General features: G+C 39.4%; 1 protein-coding gene across 2 annotated transcripts; it reads left to right on the top strand.

The window, feature by feature from the left end:
- Positions 1-462: 462 nt before the first annotated feature.
- Positions 463-14130, top strand: tbc1d22b (TBC1 domain family, member 22B). Of its 2 annotated transcripts, XM_029506616.1 has the most exons (14): positions 463-744; positions 4116-4172; positions 4423-4612; positions 4709-4883; positions 7585-7752; positions 8055-8125; positions 8384-8512; positions 8624-8689; positions 9388-9502; positions 9676-9782; positions 9862-9937; positions 10023-10150; positions 10254-10349; positions 11553-14130. In XM_029506616.1, exons 1-14 carry the CDS (start codon positions 689-691, stop codon positions 11679-11681), a joined length of 1563 nt encoding a protein of 520 aa, XP_029362476.1. In that variant the 5' UTR covers positions 463-688; the 3' UTR covers positions 11682-14130. The 2 variants fall into 2 exon arrangements, with proteins under 2 accessions (XP_029362476.1, XP_029362477.1); XM_029506617.1 differs by lacking the exon at positions 4116-4172.
- The last annotated feature ends 130 nt before the right edge of the window (positions 14131-14260 follow it).

Here is a 14260-nt window from a genome sequence, read left to right as displayed (position 1 = left end):
GGGGTTGCTAAAACTAAGAAATATGCCCATATGAACAGCTGCTGGGCCATCATAGAATCTTGGGTGTTTTTCCTCAGAAGATGACTTGAATAGGTGTCCTGGTTAATTGTAATATCCTATAGAAGTAATAATAGTAATAACATTGTGAGACCTTCTGTAGGACAGTTGCTGGATGGCATATCCAACAAATAATCTTCAGAAATTATTTCGATAAATTACCATTATTGTTGTGATTAATCTGTCAGCCGACACTAACACTTTTACCACAGTACAGGACAACAAACTCTTACCTGCGGTCACCAAATTTCAGCCGGCAGACTCGTGTGTGTGTGTGTTTGTGTGTGTTTTTGTCAGTGTGTGCGTTCAAAACCGAGCATCCCTCACTGTCACTTCATCCGCGCGCCCTATTGGCCGCTCATACTGCACCTGTTCAAGCCGCGCACCAATCACACGCCTCGGTCACTGCGCTCCAAGATGGCGGCTTCCAGTACGCCGTACAACGCATCATCGATGTGAAAGCTAAATATTTTTATCTGCCGTCCGTTTAAATCCATGAAGGACCAGACCGGAGGTCGCCGAGCGGGCCTGGGTTGTCTCCGCTGAAACACGGAAACGCTTTCCCTCCGTTGTTTGTTCATGTGCGGTGCAGCACTCCGTGTGTGTGCGACGGGGGTTGTGTTATCCGAGTATGGCCACCGAGAACAGGATACATTTTTGGAGGAGAAACACTAAGGTTCCCGGAAGGTGGGTTTTCACAACTCTCTCTTACGGAAACAGGATCAAGTTATCTCCTTTGAGTACGTTTCAGAGGGATTCCATACAAATATTGTCGGTTACATCTTACACTGTCTTAGCCGGAATATTAATTCAAAGCTGAGCCGCTAAACTGACTCGAACGTAAAAAATGTTACTGTAAATATCTCATGAATGGTCGATACTTGACTTTGTTGTAGTTGTGTCTTTTATCATACGAACTCCTGGACATCGCACACCTCTCCATCCACAATTTTAAGTGTTTGCCAGCTGAGAGAGGCAGCCCTCCAGCTCTCTTCTTTGGTGTGGAGGTGTCAGCTGTCACACTCCGTCCACCGGCCGCCATATGCTCTCTCAGTCTGAGCTGACACACAATATTAGTGAGCTCCAGAGAGGGAGGCTGGATCACTGCAGGAACCTCCGATCTCTAATTTTTGTAATCTCGTAGTGCGGTTTTGTAGGTTGAGTCATTAGTACAGAGGTTCAACAAAACGCATCCTCTTTTTGTGGCAGCTTTATTGAGCAACAGTTCATCCTCAAACACAGTTGGTCAGTTCATGATTTGTCATTGGTCTACGGAGGAAACGTGAAAAAAAAGCTGTCATTATTTTGGCCTAAAATAATCTGAACTCCAATCTGTGATTTTTGTGCATAATCATTCAGCACATTTGAAGCAATTTTTTTATTTTGTATTTCTGGCAGTCATCTTTGTTCGAATCACTTCAGGAAGTCACATTTTTGAAAACTGGCTAAGAAATATTTTATTTGTATTATGCAACTGATGGCTATTTTGTCATCAACATGATTAACTGGGTTCTTGTTAATATATTTTATTCAAACATATGCCTAATTATTTTGGCATGAATATACAATTATATAAATTATATATATTGATATAAAATTATATCAATATAAAGTTACCCCTGTGATTATTTTTTTTTATTTTATGCATGTGAATGTAATTACTATATCTGAAGGACATAAACAGACCAGCCCAAGTCTGTAGGGCTTGCTAAATAGCCATAGTTGCAATGAGTTATATGATTATATATCTGAGGATCTTGAGGTATCCTAATCTCTTTTCTTTTATTCTGCTCAGAGTCCATACTAAACTCATCATGACATGTGACCTATGCCTCCACATTAATTTATCTCTATTGTCCTGCTAGGAGGGGCTAAATTTCTGTTCTATCATGGCTCTGTGTAATTGCCTGGCAGTGTGGGTGAAGTGGGTGGGAGGGCAGTGTGTTTGGGAAATCTGAGAAGAGAGGATCTCTAAGGAGAGGGTGTTGTTGCCTTTGTCACACACAGATCTTTGTCAAACAGCAGTTAGCAGAAACCCAAACACAAACATGTATTGAAAATAAAAGCCAGCATGCTAGTCCCTCTAGTTTGACCTTCAGCCGCTCCTGATAAAACAAGTCTGGGGCTGGTATTAGAGAATGTGGCACTGCCAGATAATCAGCAGGCCCAGTTCGCAGCCACCAGGCTTGCCATCAGTTTATTCATGCAAATAACATGAGTTATGTCAACAAAGTGTAGCCTCAGGCTGAAGAAGCCACAGTTTGGTAGAATACGTTGCCTAGTTGTAATCTTTATTGCTTGAATGAAATGAAAAAAATACAGGGAAAAACAATGTGTTGGATAAATAGTTCCGTTAAACTTAACATCGTCATTGTGGTGAAAAAAGTCCAACACAGAATCCTAATCCAAAAAAAAGTAAAAAAAAAAAAAGTAAATAAATTTTTACAAATCAAATCAGATTTATTGATATAGTGCCAAATCCTAATAAAGCTACATCAAGGCACTTTATATAGAGAGCAGGTCTAGACCAAATGCTTTATAAAATGATTTAAAGAGACCCAACAAATCCCCTGATGAGCAAGCACTTGGTGACAGTAGCAAGGAAAAACTTCCTTTAAGAGGCAGAAACCTCAGGCAGAACCAGGCTCGAAGGGGGGCGGGGGGGCACCATCTGCCTCAACCGGTTGGGTTGAGAGAGAGAGAGACACACGCACAAAGACATACAGAGTTGGGGGGGAGTTGGGTAGAGTAGGGAGAGACATATGTGATATCCGACAGATATGTTCACACACCTCAATTCCCAAGCCAAATACCACAGAAGTCTGACCGAATGAAGAAACACTTCATAAATGAACAAACGGTCTTCTCTGTTAGTTTGCTCAACAAGTCTGAATATGATGGAGAAGATTGCAAAGAAAGGAGTGTTTTGTAGATTATTGCAGATCTGGCCCAGATCCCATCTTATGACTATATCCTGTGTTTTGTTGTCGCAAAAGAGTTGGAAAGCTGAGCTGAGCATTAGGGTTCTCACATCCGCTGAACATAATGCACAGCACAGGGTGGTAACGAACATAGGGGATGTGCAAGCTGCCACATAGTGCTATTGAATACTCACTAAAAGAGCACATTCTAACAAAGACATGGTTTAAACTCTGTAACGGGAAGAACAGAGTTGTTATCTTTTTAATTTATGCTGTATTTACTGTTTCTGAATTGCAAAATATATTTACAATTGTTTTTGGAATTCTGTAAATCCAAATAGTGTTAGGGTTTGTGTTTGCAGACATCTGCTTATGGTTTGTTTTTGTTATTGAAAGGTCACAGTATGCACCTCTTTTCCATGGTATAATATTAGACACAATGTGTACAGCAGCCAAGTGCATGGGCCAAAATGTCATTTCCATTTGTGATGCTTTCTCTTCAAGGTAATATTGATTTTAAAGGTCCCACAAAGTCTCATGTGAATGTTTCCTTTGATTCTAAATCAGGTCTAAGATTTAACCTACATCATGTTGTAAGACAGGGTCTATTTCAGTAATTTTATTTATTTATTTATTCAAATTATTATACGAGTCTGACAGTTATCAGGGTAATTACGGCTAGTGAAATTCAACTCTGCTTTCCAAAAAATGTGGTTAATCACAGTTAACTCATGATTTAACAAGGGGGGGGCAGTTGCTTTTTCACACAGAGCCAGGTTGATTAGGATAGGTTTTTTTCCCTTGATAAGTCATCATTTAAAAACTAAATTATGTATTTACATGGACCATCTTTTTTAACATTAATGATTTGTTTGGCAGAAACATTTAAGTGTGGCAAATGTGAAAAAAGGGGTAATCTGTAACACTGAGAATGTGTTTAACATGGTATCTTTTAAGCGACAGTGTAACTGACTGGCTTCAAGTAATGTGTGTAGAAAGAGCCACCAATACAAGATAATGATAAACAAATAGATAAACTGACAACTTCATCTTTGACAGTTAGAAATAGTCAAAGTCTTGGAGGCTGCATTTGTTTTTCTGTACAGAGGTTACAGCATTTCACATCATCCTCTACAGCGTACAACCAGTTTATGGAGCACAGCATCCACCCCTTGACCCACGATTGCGACACACGTGAGTGCTCAACGTAGCTGAACTGCATGGATACATTTTATTCGTTTTGCTCCCATTTTTTGCCTTGTTTTTCGGCCTGATTTCTTATAGGACTTGAACGCGTTTGCATTGCACAAACTAATTGTCATTTTTATTGCCCTTTCCTGTTGAATTTGCAGTTTTGTTTTGTCTCATCTTCTAAAATTCAACATATAGTAGCAACTACTGCTGTCATGACTAAGAGTATATACGCCTCTTGACCCCCTTGCAGATATCCCAATGACACAAAACCCAAGTTCAACAATCTCAAGTCTAAAAAGGCCTCTAGCTTCCACGAGTTTGCCAGAAGCACCAACGATGCATGGGACATTGAAGATGAGGAAGACGAGGATTTCCTCAGGGTCCCTGCCCAAGCTTCTTCCCTGCCACCAGGCCTGCACTCAGCATCCAAACAGACCCAGGTAGACACAAGACATCATTTGCTATCCCCCAAGTAGCAACAAGCATTGATCAAAAATGAAAAGAGATGTTCTGGCACATTTATTTTGTTCTCATAGCAGCAGCAGCAGAATCAGGGAGCTGACACGGATCACAAGGCCTCACAGAGAGTGGCCTCTCCCAGCACAGAAGCCCAAAGTATTCAGGATGTTCAGGAGCAATATGCAGACCGTGAGCACATTAATGGCAAGGTTGTCAAGTCTAACAGTGAGTCCTACCTCAACTCGTCATCTGGTAAGTGGCTAATATGCTGCAGCATTATGACATACCAAGCAGCCTAAGTAAAGCCTCTGTAAAAAGGGATGTCACACTGCTGGGATCATATCAGGCTCTTGTCCATATCTTACATCATGTGTTCTCAGAAAATGTAGGTGTCAAACTGCCAGTGAGTTTATTTCTAATATTGCCGTGCGCTAACAGTTTTTAAACTGTGAGGAAAGAATGATCATAGGTCTCATTAATCACACCATAAGTCCTGAGCATCAGGTTATTTGATTACACAATCTGCCTTGTGTACAAGCTATGAACAGTCTGAGTAGGACCGCTGTCCACAAATCACCTCCATCTTTTAGATCACTGCTTTAAAAGGCTGAGATACCATGTCATAAGCCGTTTCATTGGTTAGTCGTTTTATATTATGTGTGTCCTATTACAAAATCCACAAATAATAAAAAAAAACTCGGACAAAAATTTTGATATTTATATAATATTTTACATAAAAAAAATCATTACACAGACAAAAAGACAAATAGATTGTTACATATATTTCAAAGACTTAGTGGTCGATTAATTAAGATATCTAGTGTTAATAAGCAGAGCTCCTCGGTTTGAATAAAAAAAGATTTCTGGTTAACCATTATAAAACATGGAGAATCTCAATTTTAGAGATCTCAATTAAACATGTATATGTTTTTTGGAACCATGACCCACATTAATGCTTTTGGTACATACAAAAACCTGTCCCCACAGAATAACAAAGATTTGATCTCTTGAAGCACAGACTGTTTTTTTTTTTTTTTTTACAAAATTTTTTATTTATTTTTGAACAATTTCACACTCCCCATGTATGCATGCCTGCAGAACACACACACACACACACACGAAGCAACCACCAAACATAATGCCCCAATACCCCTACTATATGTTTGACCCAATCCCTCCTTTAAAAGTCAAAACTAAGCAGAATACAAAAATAGCCCCATGAATAAAGATAAGATAAATATATTTCCACTGTAGGGTATTAAAACTAGGGTTGAGCCGAATATTCAGCTGGAACGAATGACTGGTACGGATATAGCAATTTTGACGAGTATCATACTAGTAGGGGTGCAACGGTACTCGGTAAGTTACCAAACTGGTTGGTACGCCCTTATGTCCCGTGGGTTTTCGGTACAAGTCAGGTTGCATTAGCGCTACTGCTTTACAGGCTACTGTGTGTGTGTGTGTCTGTGTGTCTGACTGACTAACCAGGTGAAGGCCCTCCCCCGCGACTTAATGTCCAATCACTGTTGTGCCTCCACCCATTCACTGTTGCAACTGGAGCTGTTGCAGCTCACACATACAGAAGCTTCTTCTTCTTCTACCTTAGAAACGATAACTTTACCTCTGAATGCTCCGGACTCGCCATTGCTGCAGGCTATCTCTGATAGTTTGTATGAGGCTGCTGTGTTGGCTTACCATGAAATCTACCTTTGCCAATCACTTATGCGGTTGTCTGAAAAAACAAAACAAAACACCTTTGCAGCTCTTGTGGCTCTCTGCCTGAAAGTCAAGTCGGATGGGAGCATCATTGAGTTGCTTCACTTCACACTTCATAACGCACCACATTTAATTGTCGGTAACGGTAACCTGTTGTAGTTAAATTACCCATTACTGGAAAAATTAACGCTGTTACTTCCCTCACTGCTACTATTTACATATGCTAGTAGTCAATGCTATGAGGCACTTCAACATTTGAAAGTGTTTTTTTTTTTTTTTTTTTTTTTACATTGTTGTGTGTTTACATTTTTGATTTTATGCTAAGGTGTAAGTAGTAGGCAAGGAAAAAGAGGCAAGTCTACTCTTCAGTCTACTTCTAAGTGTTGTATTTGTTAACCAACGTTTAATTTAAAGTGTTATTCAATACCAGAATTGTTTGGAACTTGTTCTGACAAGCAAAATAAATAAATCAATCTGGGAGAAAAAAAAGTCTCTTTGTACACAAAACATGAACCGAAAGCGTGACCCAAAAAACCGAGGTACGGACCGTACCGTTGCACTCCTACATACAAGTAATACGAGTCAATATCTGTGCTTGGACTGATGGAAAGACACAGAGCTCGGTCTCTCTCTCTCTCTCTCTCTCTCTCTGTCTATCTGTCTATCTGTCTGTCTGTCTGTCTGTCTGTCTGTGTGTGTACGTTTGCGTGTGCGTGCGTTCTGTGATAGGCTCATCACAAACTGCCCCCACTGCAGCCACACACAACACATACAGACGGGCTGTCTGCACCAGTATTTTTCTATATCTTGAAGGTTTTCTTTAGCGCACTCCTACCTTGAAATGGATTATCAGCAGAGTTACTCCGTGAAAAAACCTTGATTCGTAACAGAAGCTGTGTTTGTGTGACAGACAGGGCCCACGTCGCATTTCTCATACTTGCTGTTTCTTCACCAGGTCCGTTTTTTTTTTTTCCCAGTTGGCTCACTGTTCTTATCTTAGTGCAATACAAATTAAGCTGTAAATAAAAATATATTTAGGATTACAATAAATATAGCAATCTGATCAACCTGTATCCATTTCAGGTTTAAAAATGGAACCTCCTGTAAAAACCCACGCCCACTTCTGTCTTAAGTCCCGCCCCTACTTGCTCATCCCTAATTAAAACTATGTGTAATGTTACATTTTTATTATTATGTTGTCACCATATTCTTATTTGTCATGTGTGGCCCTCTACAGTTTGCTCCCCACTACAGAAGCGGCAGTCACTCCCAGTTCGTCCCATTATCCCACTAGTGGCTCGCATCTCGGATCAAAACGCATCTGGGGCACCACCCATGACAGTGCGAGAGAAGAGCCGGCTGGACAAGTTCAAGCAGCTACTTGCTAGTCCCAACACTGACCTAGGTACAGCCATAAAAGAGACAAAACGGCTACTTATGTTCACTGCACTGATGTGGGTTAAACCTGTGTCACGGGACTGTGTGAATGAATCTACCCACACTATATCAGCAACATTTAAAAGTCTTTCAAAAAAAGAGAAAGTTGAGCCGAAAACCATCCCTGTGTACTGCTCTGCATTTTGACAGTAGAGTAAAAATTTTTTACAGCCTGCTAAACATATTTTCAGTGTATCATATCAGTGTGTTGATCTCTGCTATGGTTTATGGCGTAATTGTTTGTTTACATGTAGCTCTTTGCTGTTGCAGAGGAACTTCGGAAGCACAGCTGGTCAGGGATTCCAAGAGAAGTTCGTCCAATCACATGGAGGCTTCTCTCTGTAAGTTGTCAGTGCTTTTATATCAGTATGAACTTGTAATGAAGCTTTGTCTAAGTAGTCCATTTCTATTTTCTAGCTCGTGTGCCACCAGTTGGATGCCTCTAAGAAAATGCTTACGTAATGTCAAAGAGCATATCCTGGCAGGCAACCTTATCTCGCTACTCTCTTATCTGAAACAGCCGGTCTGTTCTGTTGCTCTCAAACTGTTTCTAGACATGGGGACTTTTTATATGCTGCATGTTCTCTGTTGTCTGACAGGGTTACCTGCCCGCCAACAAGGAGCGCAGAGAGCTGGTGCTGAAAAGGAAGCGAGATGAATACTTTGGTTTCATTGAGCAGTATTACCACTCCAGAACAGACGAGCACTACAAAGACACATACAGACAGGTAATTCTAGTATAAGAGATGGACCGCTAGTGCTCATCTGGTAAACGATCAGTAAACCCCTTATAATTTTAAAACAAGCGTGTTCATGTGAATTATCTTTCACCCTTTTAGATCCACATCGACATTCCAAGAACCAACCCACTGATCCCTTTATTCCAACAGCCTGTTGTACAAGAGGTAAGATGACAGCAGTTATAGTGTTTGTACTTCCTAAAGTTACATGGCTCATCACTGATCAAGGCAGTGTGTTTGAGTTTTGGTTCATCTATCAAAGTAAACCTGAAGCGAGATCCTAAACCATGAAGCCTGATGAATATCCTGGCCAGTTTTCTGTTCAAGAATGAACTGATTTGGATTTGGTGGTCAAAGTTGAACTCACAGCACCGTAACTCAAGAACTCAAAATGTCACTGTGGCGCCATAGTCTGCCAAAACAATTGTCTGGCCAAAATCTGCATTTAATCTAACGACCATCAGGGGGCAAATCCACGGGTTGTTTAAAAAAAAAAACAGTCTGATCATAAGTGTTGTGAAAATGGCCCAACTTCACACTTGATTTATTTGCTCTTTAAAAATGTTCAGTGAGTTTATGGTCCCAGTCTCTAATTCTGTCTTCTTCAATAAATGATGATCCCCTTTAAAAGGAAATTACACCATATAGCAGGGTATACATAAAGATGTGAGATTGACAAAATGTACCACACGTGTCAACCTGACTGAAAATTAAATTACAGAGCAGGTCAGACACACCTCATAATTTCATGATCTGGTCACTTTTTGCAACAATCGTTAAGCTCCATCATTCAGAATAATGTACTGTGTGCTTGGACCTGAAAATTACAACTGAGGATAATTTTGTCATCTTCTTTTTTTCAGGTGTTTGAGCGTATCCTCTTTATCTGGGCCATCCGTCACCCAGCGAGTGGCTATGTCCAGGGAATCAATGATCTAGTCACACCCTTCTTTGTTGTCTTCCTATCTGAATTTGTCAGTAAGTTACTGGAGGGAAAATTCCCACATAGACTCATGTCACTCTGGCGATGGTCTTATGTACCTGTGTTTTACAGTGTTTGTACCAACCTCAATAGAGAACAGAATTCAGATTTTTGCCCTTTGTGAGAGTCAGTGATTTTCTGTCTTATCCAGTGCTGTTTTTATTTGCAGCGGAGGACATGGAGAACTTTGAGGTGGCAGCACTGCCTCTGGACACCCAGAGAAACATTGAAGCTGATAGCTTCTGGTGCATGAGCAAGCTGCTGGATGGAATCCAGGTCCGTTCGTACACAAAAACCTCAGTGAACACACAACAATAAAAATGCAGCGCTTTGCTGAGATTGACTCTCATTTCAGGACAACTACACTTTTGCTCAGCCTGGGATCCAGAACAAAGTGAAAGCATTGGAGGAGCTGGTTAGCAGGATAGACGGTAGGTGGGCTGTTTCTTGTAATGTGCTCAGCATTCATATATGCAGAGAATGATATATGGCTGTGTGTGTGTTGCTGATCTCCAGAGGACATTCATAATCATTTCAAGAAGTATGAGGTAGAGTACCTGCAGTTTGCTTTCCGCTGGATGAACAATCTTCTGATGAGGGAGCTGCCACTTCGTTGCACTATCCGTCTCTGGGACACCTACCAGGTAGCACAGAGAGGACACTGACACTGCTCCATTACCTGATGCCTTTTTGCTTCGCCGGGTTGCAGTGTTGTGTTGTGTATCTTTTTTGTTCTGTTTTCCACAGGCAGAGGCAGAAGGTTTTTCCCACTTCCACCTCTACGTCTGTGCTGCTTTTCTCATTGAATGGCGCAAAGAAATTCTCTCCATGGTTGACTTTCAGGTACTGCTCTTTGTAATCACTTGCACACAACTGTCTATGGGACAATGACCCTCTCTCTCCCTTTATTTCTATTTCTGTGAATGATTTCATAATACGTTTATGGCCCCAATCTGTAGTTTCAAGTCTTCTTCAATACAGTGATGTCTTTTTTCATGGTATTTCCATGTACAAACAAATAAACCACAAAGTAGAGTATGATAGTCTAAGTGTGACCATGTGTGATTGACAGACTGTACCACAGATGGGTTGCTTGCCTGACAATCAAGAAAGAGCACAGAGCAAGTCAAACCCATCCTTCACTCCTCCTCAGCTACACCTTCTCCAAAGATATTTTGGAAAGCCAAATTACACACTGGAGGCTTTATAACAGTAGTTTGCTAACCAATGGGTGAAGTAAAGGAGGGCTGAAACTTGAACTGGAGGTTTCATTCAGAGAACTAGAGTTTTGACCACTTCAACTTTACTTCACCACCACATAAGCAACATGCTGTTCAGTTAGAAGCTGAATATCAGCTGGGGAACTGGAGTTCTGTCACTAACTTCACCTCTACCTCTAACTTCTAACTTCACCTCTACAATTAATTTATAAAAGGTTACAAAGATAGCCATGTGTTATCTATTTCATAGAGAAAAATTTTCAACTTTGGAAAATGTAATCTCAGCAGACTAATGAAAACAGCTACATGTCTGAAAGCAAATATTACTGAGGCCTTCCACTGTTCAGGTGTATTTAACAACAGAACACATCCTGTGTGTGTGTGTGTGTGTCTATATATATCTATATATATATATATGTATAGATATATATATTCCATAAAATTCCATGACAACATGACCAAGCAAACTCTGAAGTCATTCTGCACCGCCAGTAGAAAAAAAAGCTCAAGGAAAGAAATGTGGTGCTGAATGCAAACAGAAACCTGTTTAGCCACATGATCCTATTGGCTCAAAGCAGGAAGATAAATATGATACAGCTGCCACTCAGGAAGGGTTATCATACCAAAATATACAGACAAAAATCATTAGCAAGTTTTTCACCTTGAGTGGTACTGAAACCTGGTCTGGCCCATGGACTAAGAGCTAGATTTTACAAACTAACACATAATGCTATATATTTCTGAAATGCTATGTAAATTCTATTATTAAGTGCTGTCTTCCAAAAATTGCAGTCAGATATTTCAATAATTTTTTGTTGCTCTCAAGGGACTTCTCATGCTCCTGCAGAACGTTCCCACAATCCACTGGGGAAATGAGGAAGTGGGTCTACTCCTGGCCGAAGCTTACAGACTGAAGTACATGTTTGCAGATGCACCGAGTCACTACAAGAGATAGACCCAAAGCCTATGTATCCCAGAAGACACGCTACTTAAACTTCAGGATGTAAGTGGGAAGACTTGCATCAACTGAGACTCTCAACAGAAAGTGTTGTCGACTTGAAAACACTTGTACATTGAAGTGCAGCTCCTGGAAACCTGCAGGGTGTTATCTCAGAGCCACTAAACTTATCCTGTGAAAATGAAGTCCACATAGTATCACACAATGAATTTTGTTTTACGGAGCAGCTGTGGTGCTAAGTGAACACAAGACTGTCTACAGTAAACATACTGCACCTTCTCATTGGACTGTTACAGTATGAATAACCACAGTGAATCCACCTTGATTTACTTGTACTGTTATTTGTCATGCACCATTGATTGTCTCTGGAGTGAGGCATACACTCAGAGGTACATGCTGTGATACTTAGGGATGATGGATGTTTGTGAAATCATCCTTGTAGTAATAGATGGTATCTACAGATTCTATTTTTTGCAGATTTCTTTTAATAGATGTTCTACAAAAGAAGAAATATTCAGTGTTACATTTACTCTTTTCGCACAGATTTAGCCTGACACTGGACTTCAGGTTCCCCCCAGTTTTTCAAATCAGACAGCTAATTTGTAAGCAGATGTACATTTTGGTTCAGGGTTACCAAATCGACACTGTACAATCAACTCATCAAAGTACAGACTTTTTGCCTTGGTCAGTCTATTACATTAGTTGCCAAGTTCTATATTTTTGTTTGACTGGTGTGACTGGAGTTGGTAATGTTCTCGTTGAAGGTTGAAAGGCTGATTGCATTTTTTTGATTAACTCTTGAGGTTCTTGGCTTAAGTTCATGTAAACCAACAGAGATCAAATTTGAGTTTTACTTTGAATAGATCAAGAAATCTGAGAACTTCTGGTTAATGTCCATATGTCAGCTGAAATAGGCCTAACTACACCACATGTTGGAACTTACTTAGATGTATACAAAATTGTATTATATTTTACGTGATTAAGATCAGGACAGCTCAATTAATAAAAAAAAAATTTTTTCAGTAAAAATAAAATGCAAAAATTATCATTCCGACTGAAATTGCACATTGCAATATCTGCAAAGATAATCGCAAGACATTTTTTTTTTATTTTACCAAAACTTAATTTTCATGCAGAACAATGAGAGTTTTCTTTCAAATATATTCGATGAAGTATCTAATGAAAACCCTCTTGTCAGTGGAAAAACTACATATGGAAATAAGTAGTGAAAATGTTCAAATCCCTCTGTGAAGCATTATTTCATAAGTGATTTTTTTTATTTTTTATTTTTTTTTATTGAGGAAGCACCTCTGTTGATGCTTACTGCTACTGAGAGAAATGTAGTAATACCATTGTACCTGTCAACACAGTGCAGCTCAGAATACAAGAGAGCATTTGTAATGCACGCCATCTTTTTAAATGTGTCATGAAGGTGCTCTATTATCTTCTGTGTTGAATTGTAACTCATTTAACTATGACACAATGTATGTTTGAAAAATCAGACATTAGCCTTTGGTAAACTCAACCATTCTTACCAATAAGTGTATTTAGCTTTTTGCTTTATGTGAAAAACCTGATTTTAAAATGTGCACTGTATGCCTGATTGTCCTGCTAAATGTTGACTAGAAATTGATCTTTCAAGATTAGTTATGAATAGTCTTAATTCACGACCTTGTTCATGTCATGACTTATTCAGTCTCTCAAGAAATGTGATGGTTCAACTGTAGATTGTGTTGGTTAATGGCATATTCAGTAGAGTGCTACTGAAATAGATATTTTTATTTTGCGAACACCTTAATTAGCCTGTTTATAGATTATTCACTGTTGGGTTTTACAGAATTGAATCAGTACTTTTGTTTTAAATACTCGGAACATACCATGTTGTGAGGGCTCTGCTTACAGTATATCTTCAGTCTTTCATAGATTTACTTCAGTCAGGTGCAACAACTGACTCCCTGCCATGATGGTGTTGTTCACGCCTGTGTTCATGTTAAAGCCATGTGTCCTTAGACATCTTGATAGCTAAAGGCTCACAAAATGACAAGGTGTTTATTTGAACTTGAAGTGTTCCAACTGTTTTCTCAATAACATGCCAAATTTTTAACAGGTTAAAACAGAAACTGTGCTTCAGTAGTCAGTGCTGGCTTCAGTCTTAAAAGGGCAAAATGTTAAATTATTACAGTAACTGCTGTATATTAACTTTTTGTTTATATTAAACGATTGTTATATAAGTGCAAAAATGGATGTGTTGAGGTGTTGAAATGAATGTATAGACAATTAAGAAAATCCGACACAAATGCACACAAAACAGCAGCTAAAAATGCAATTGCCTAAGTTACATGCTTACATGCTTATTGCATGCTTGGATGACTTGGATGACATTTAACTAAAACTCAACCAGCTCAGCTATCCTCATTGTTTAACGCCCACCCATTAAATCTCTCTATATGTATGTGTTTCAAAATTTTCATCCATTCATACATTGTTTTTATGATTGATCTTTTTCTTCTGAATGTTTTATTTACTTCGTGTCCTTTTATTGTTATTGGTGTTATTACTCAGGAAAAAAAAACACG

Source organism: Echeneis naucrates, chromosome 7 (assembly GCF_900963305.1).
Source record: "Echeneis naucrates chromosome 7, fEcheNa1.1, whole genome shotgun sequence".
NCBI classification, from domain to species: Eukaryota; Metazoa; Chordata; class Actinopteri; order Carangiformes; family Echeneidae; genus Echeneis; species Echeneis naucrates.
This window is presented reverse-complemented; position numbering and strand designations above follow the sequence as displayed.

Coding starts and splice junctions, on each gene's coding strand:
- tbc1d22b (XM_029506616.1), top strand. CDS start 689: ATGGCCACCGAGAACAGGATACATTTTTGGAGGAGAAACACTAAGGTT. Junction 4,173..4,422: donor GACCCACGATTGCGACACAC/GTGAGTGCTCAA, acceptor ACCCCCTTGCAG/ATATCCCAATGACACAAAAC. Junction 8,126..8,383: donor TCACATGGAGGCTTCTCTCT/GTAAGTTGTCAG, acceptor GTTGTCTGACAG/GGTTACCTGCCCGCCAACAA.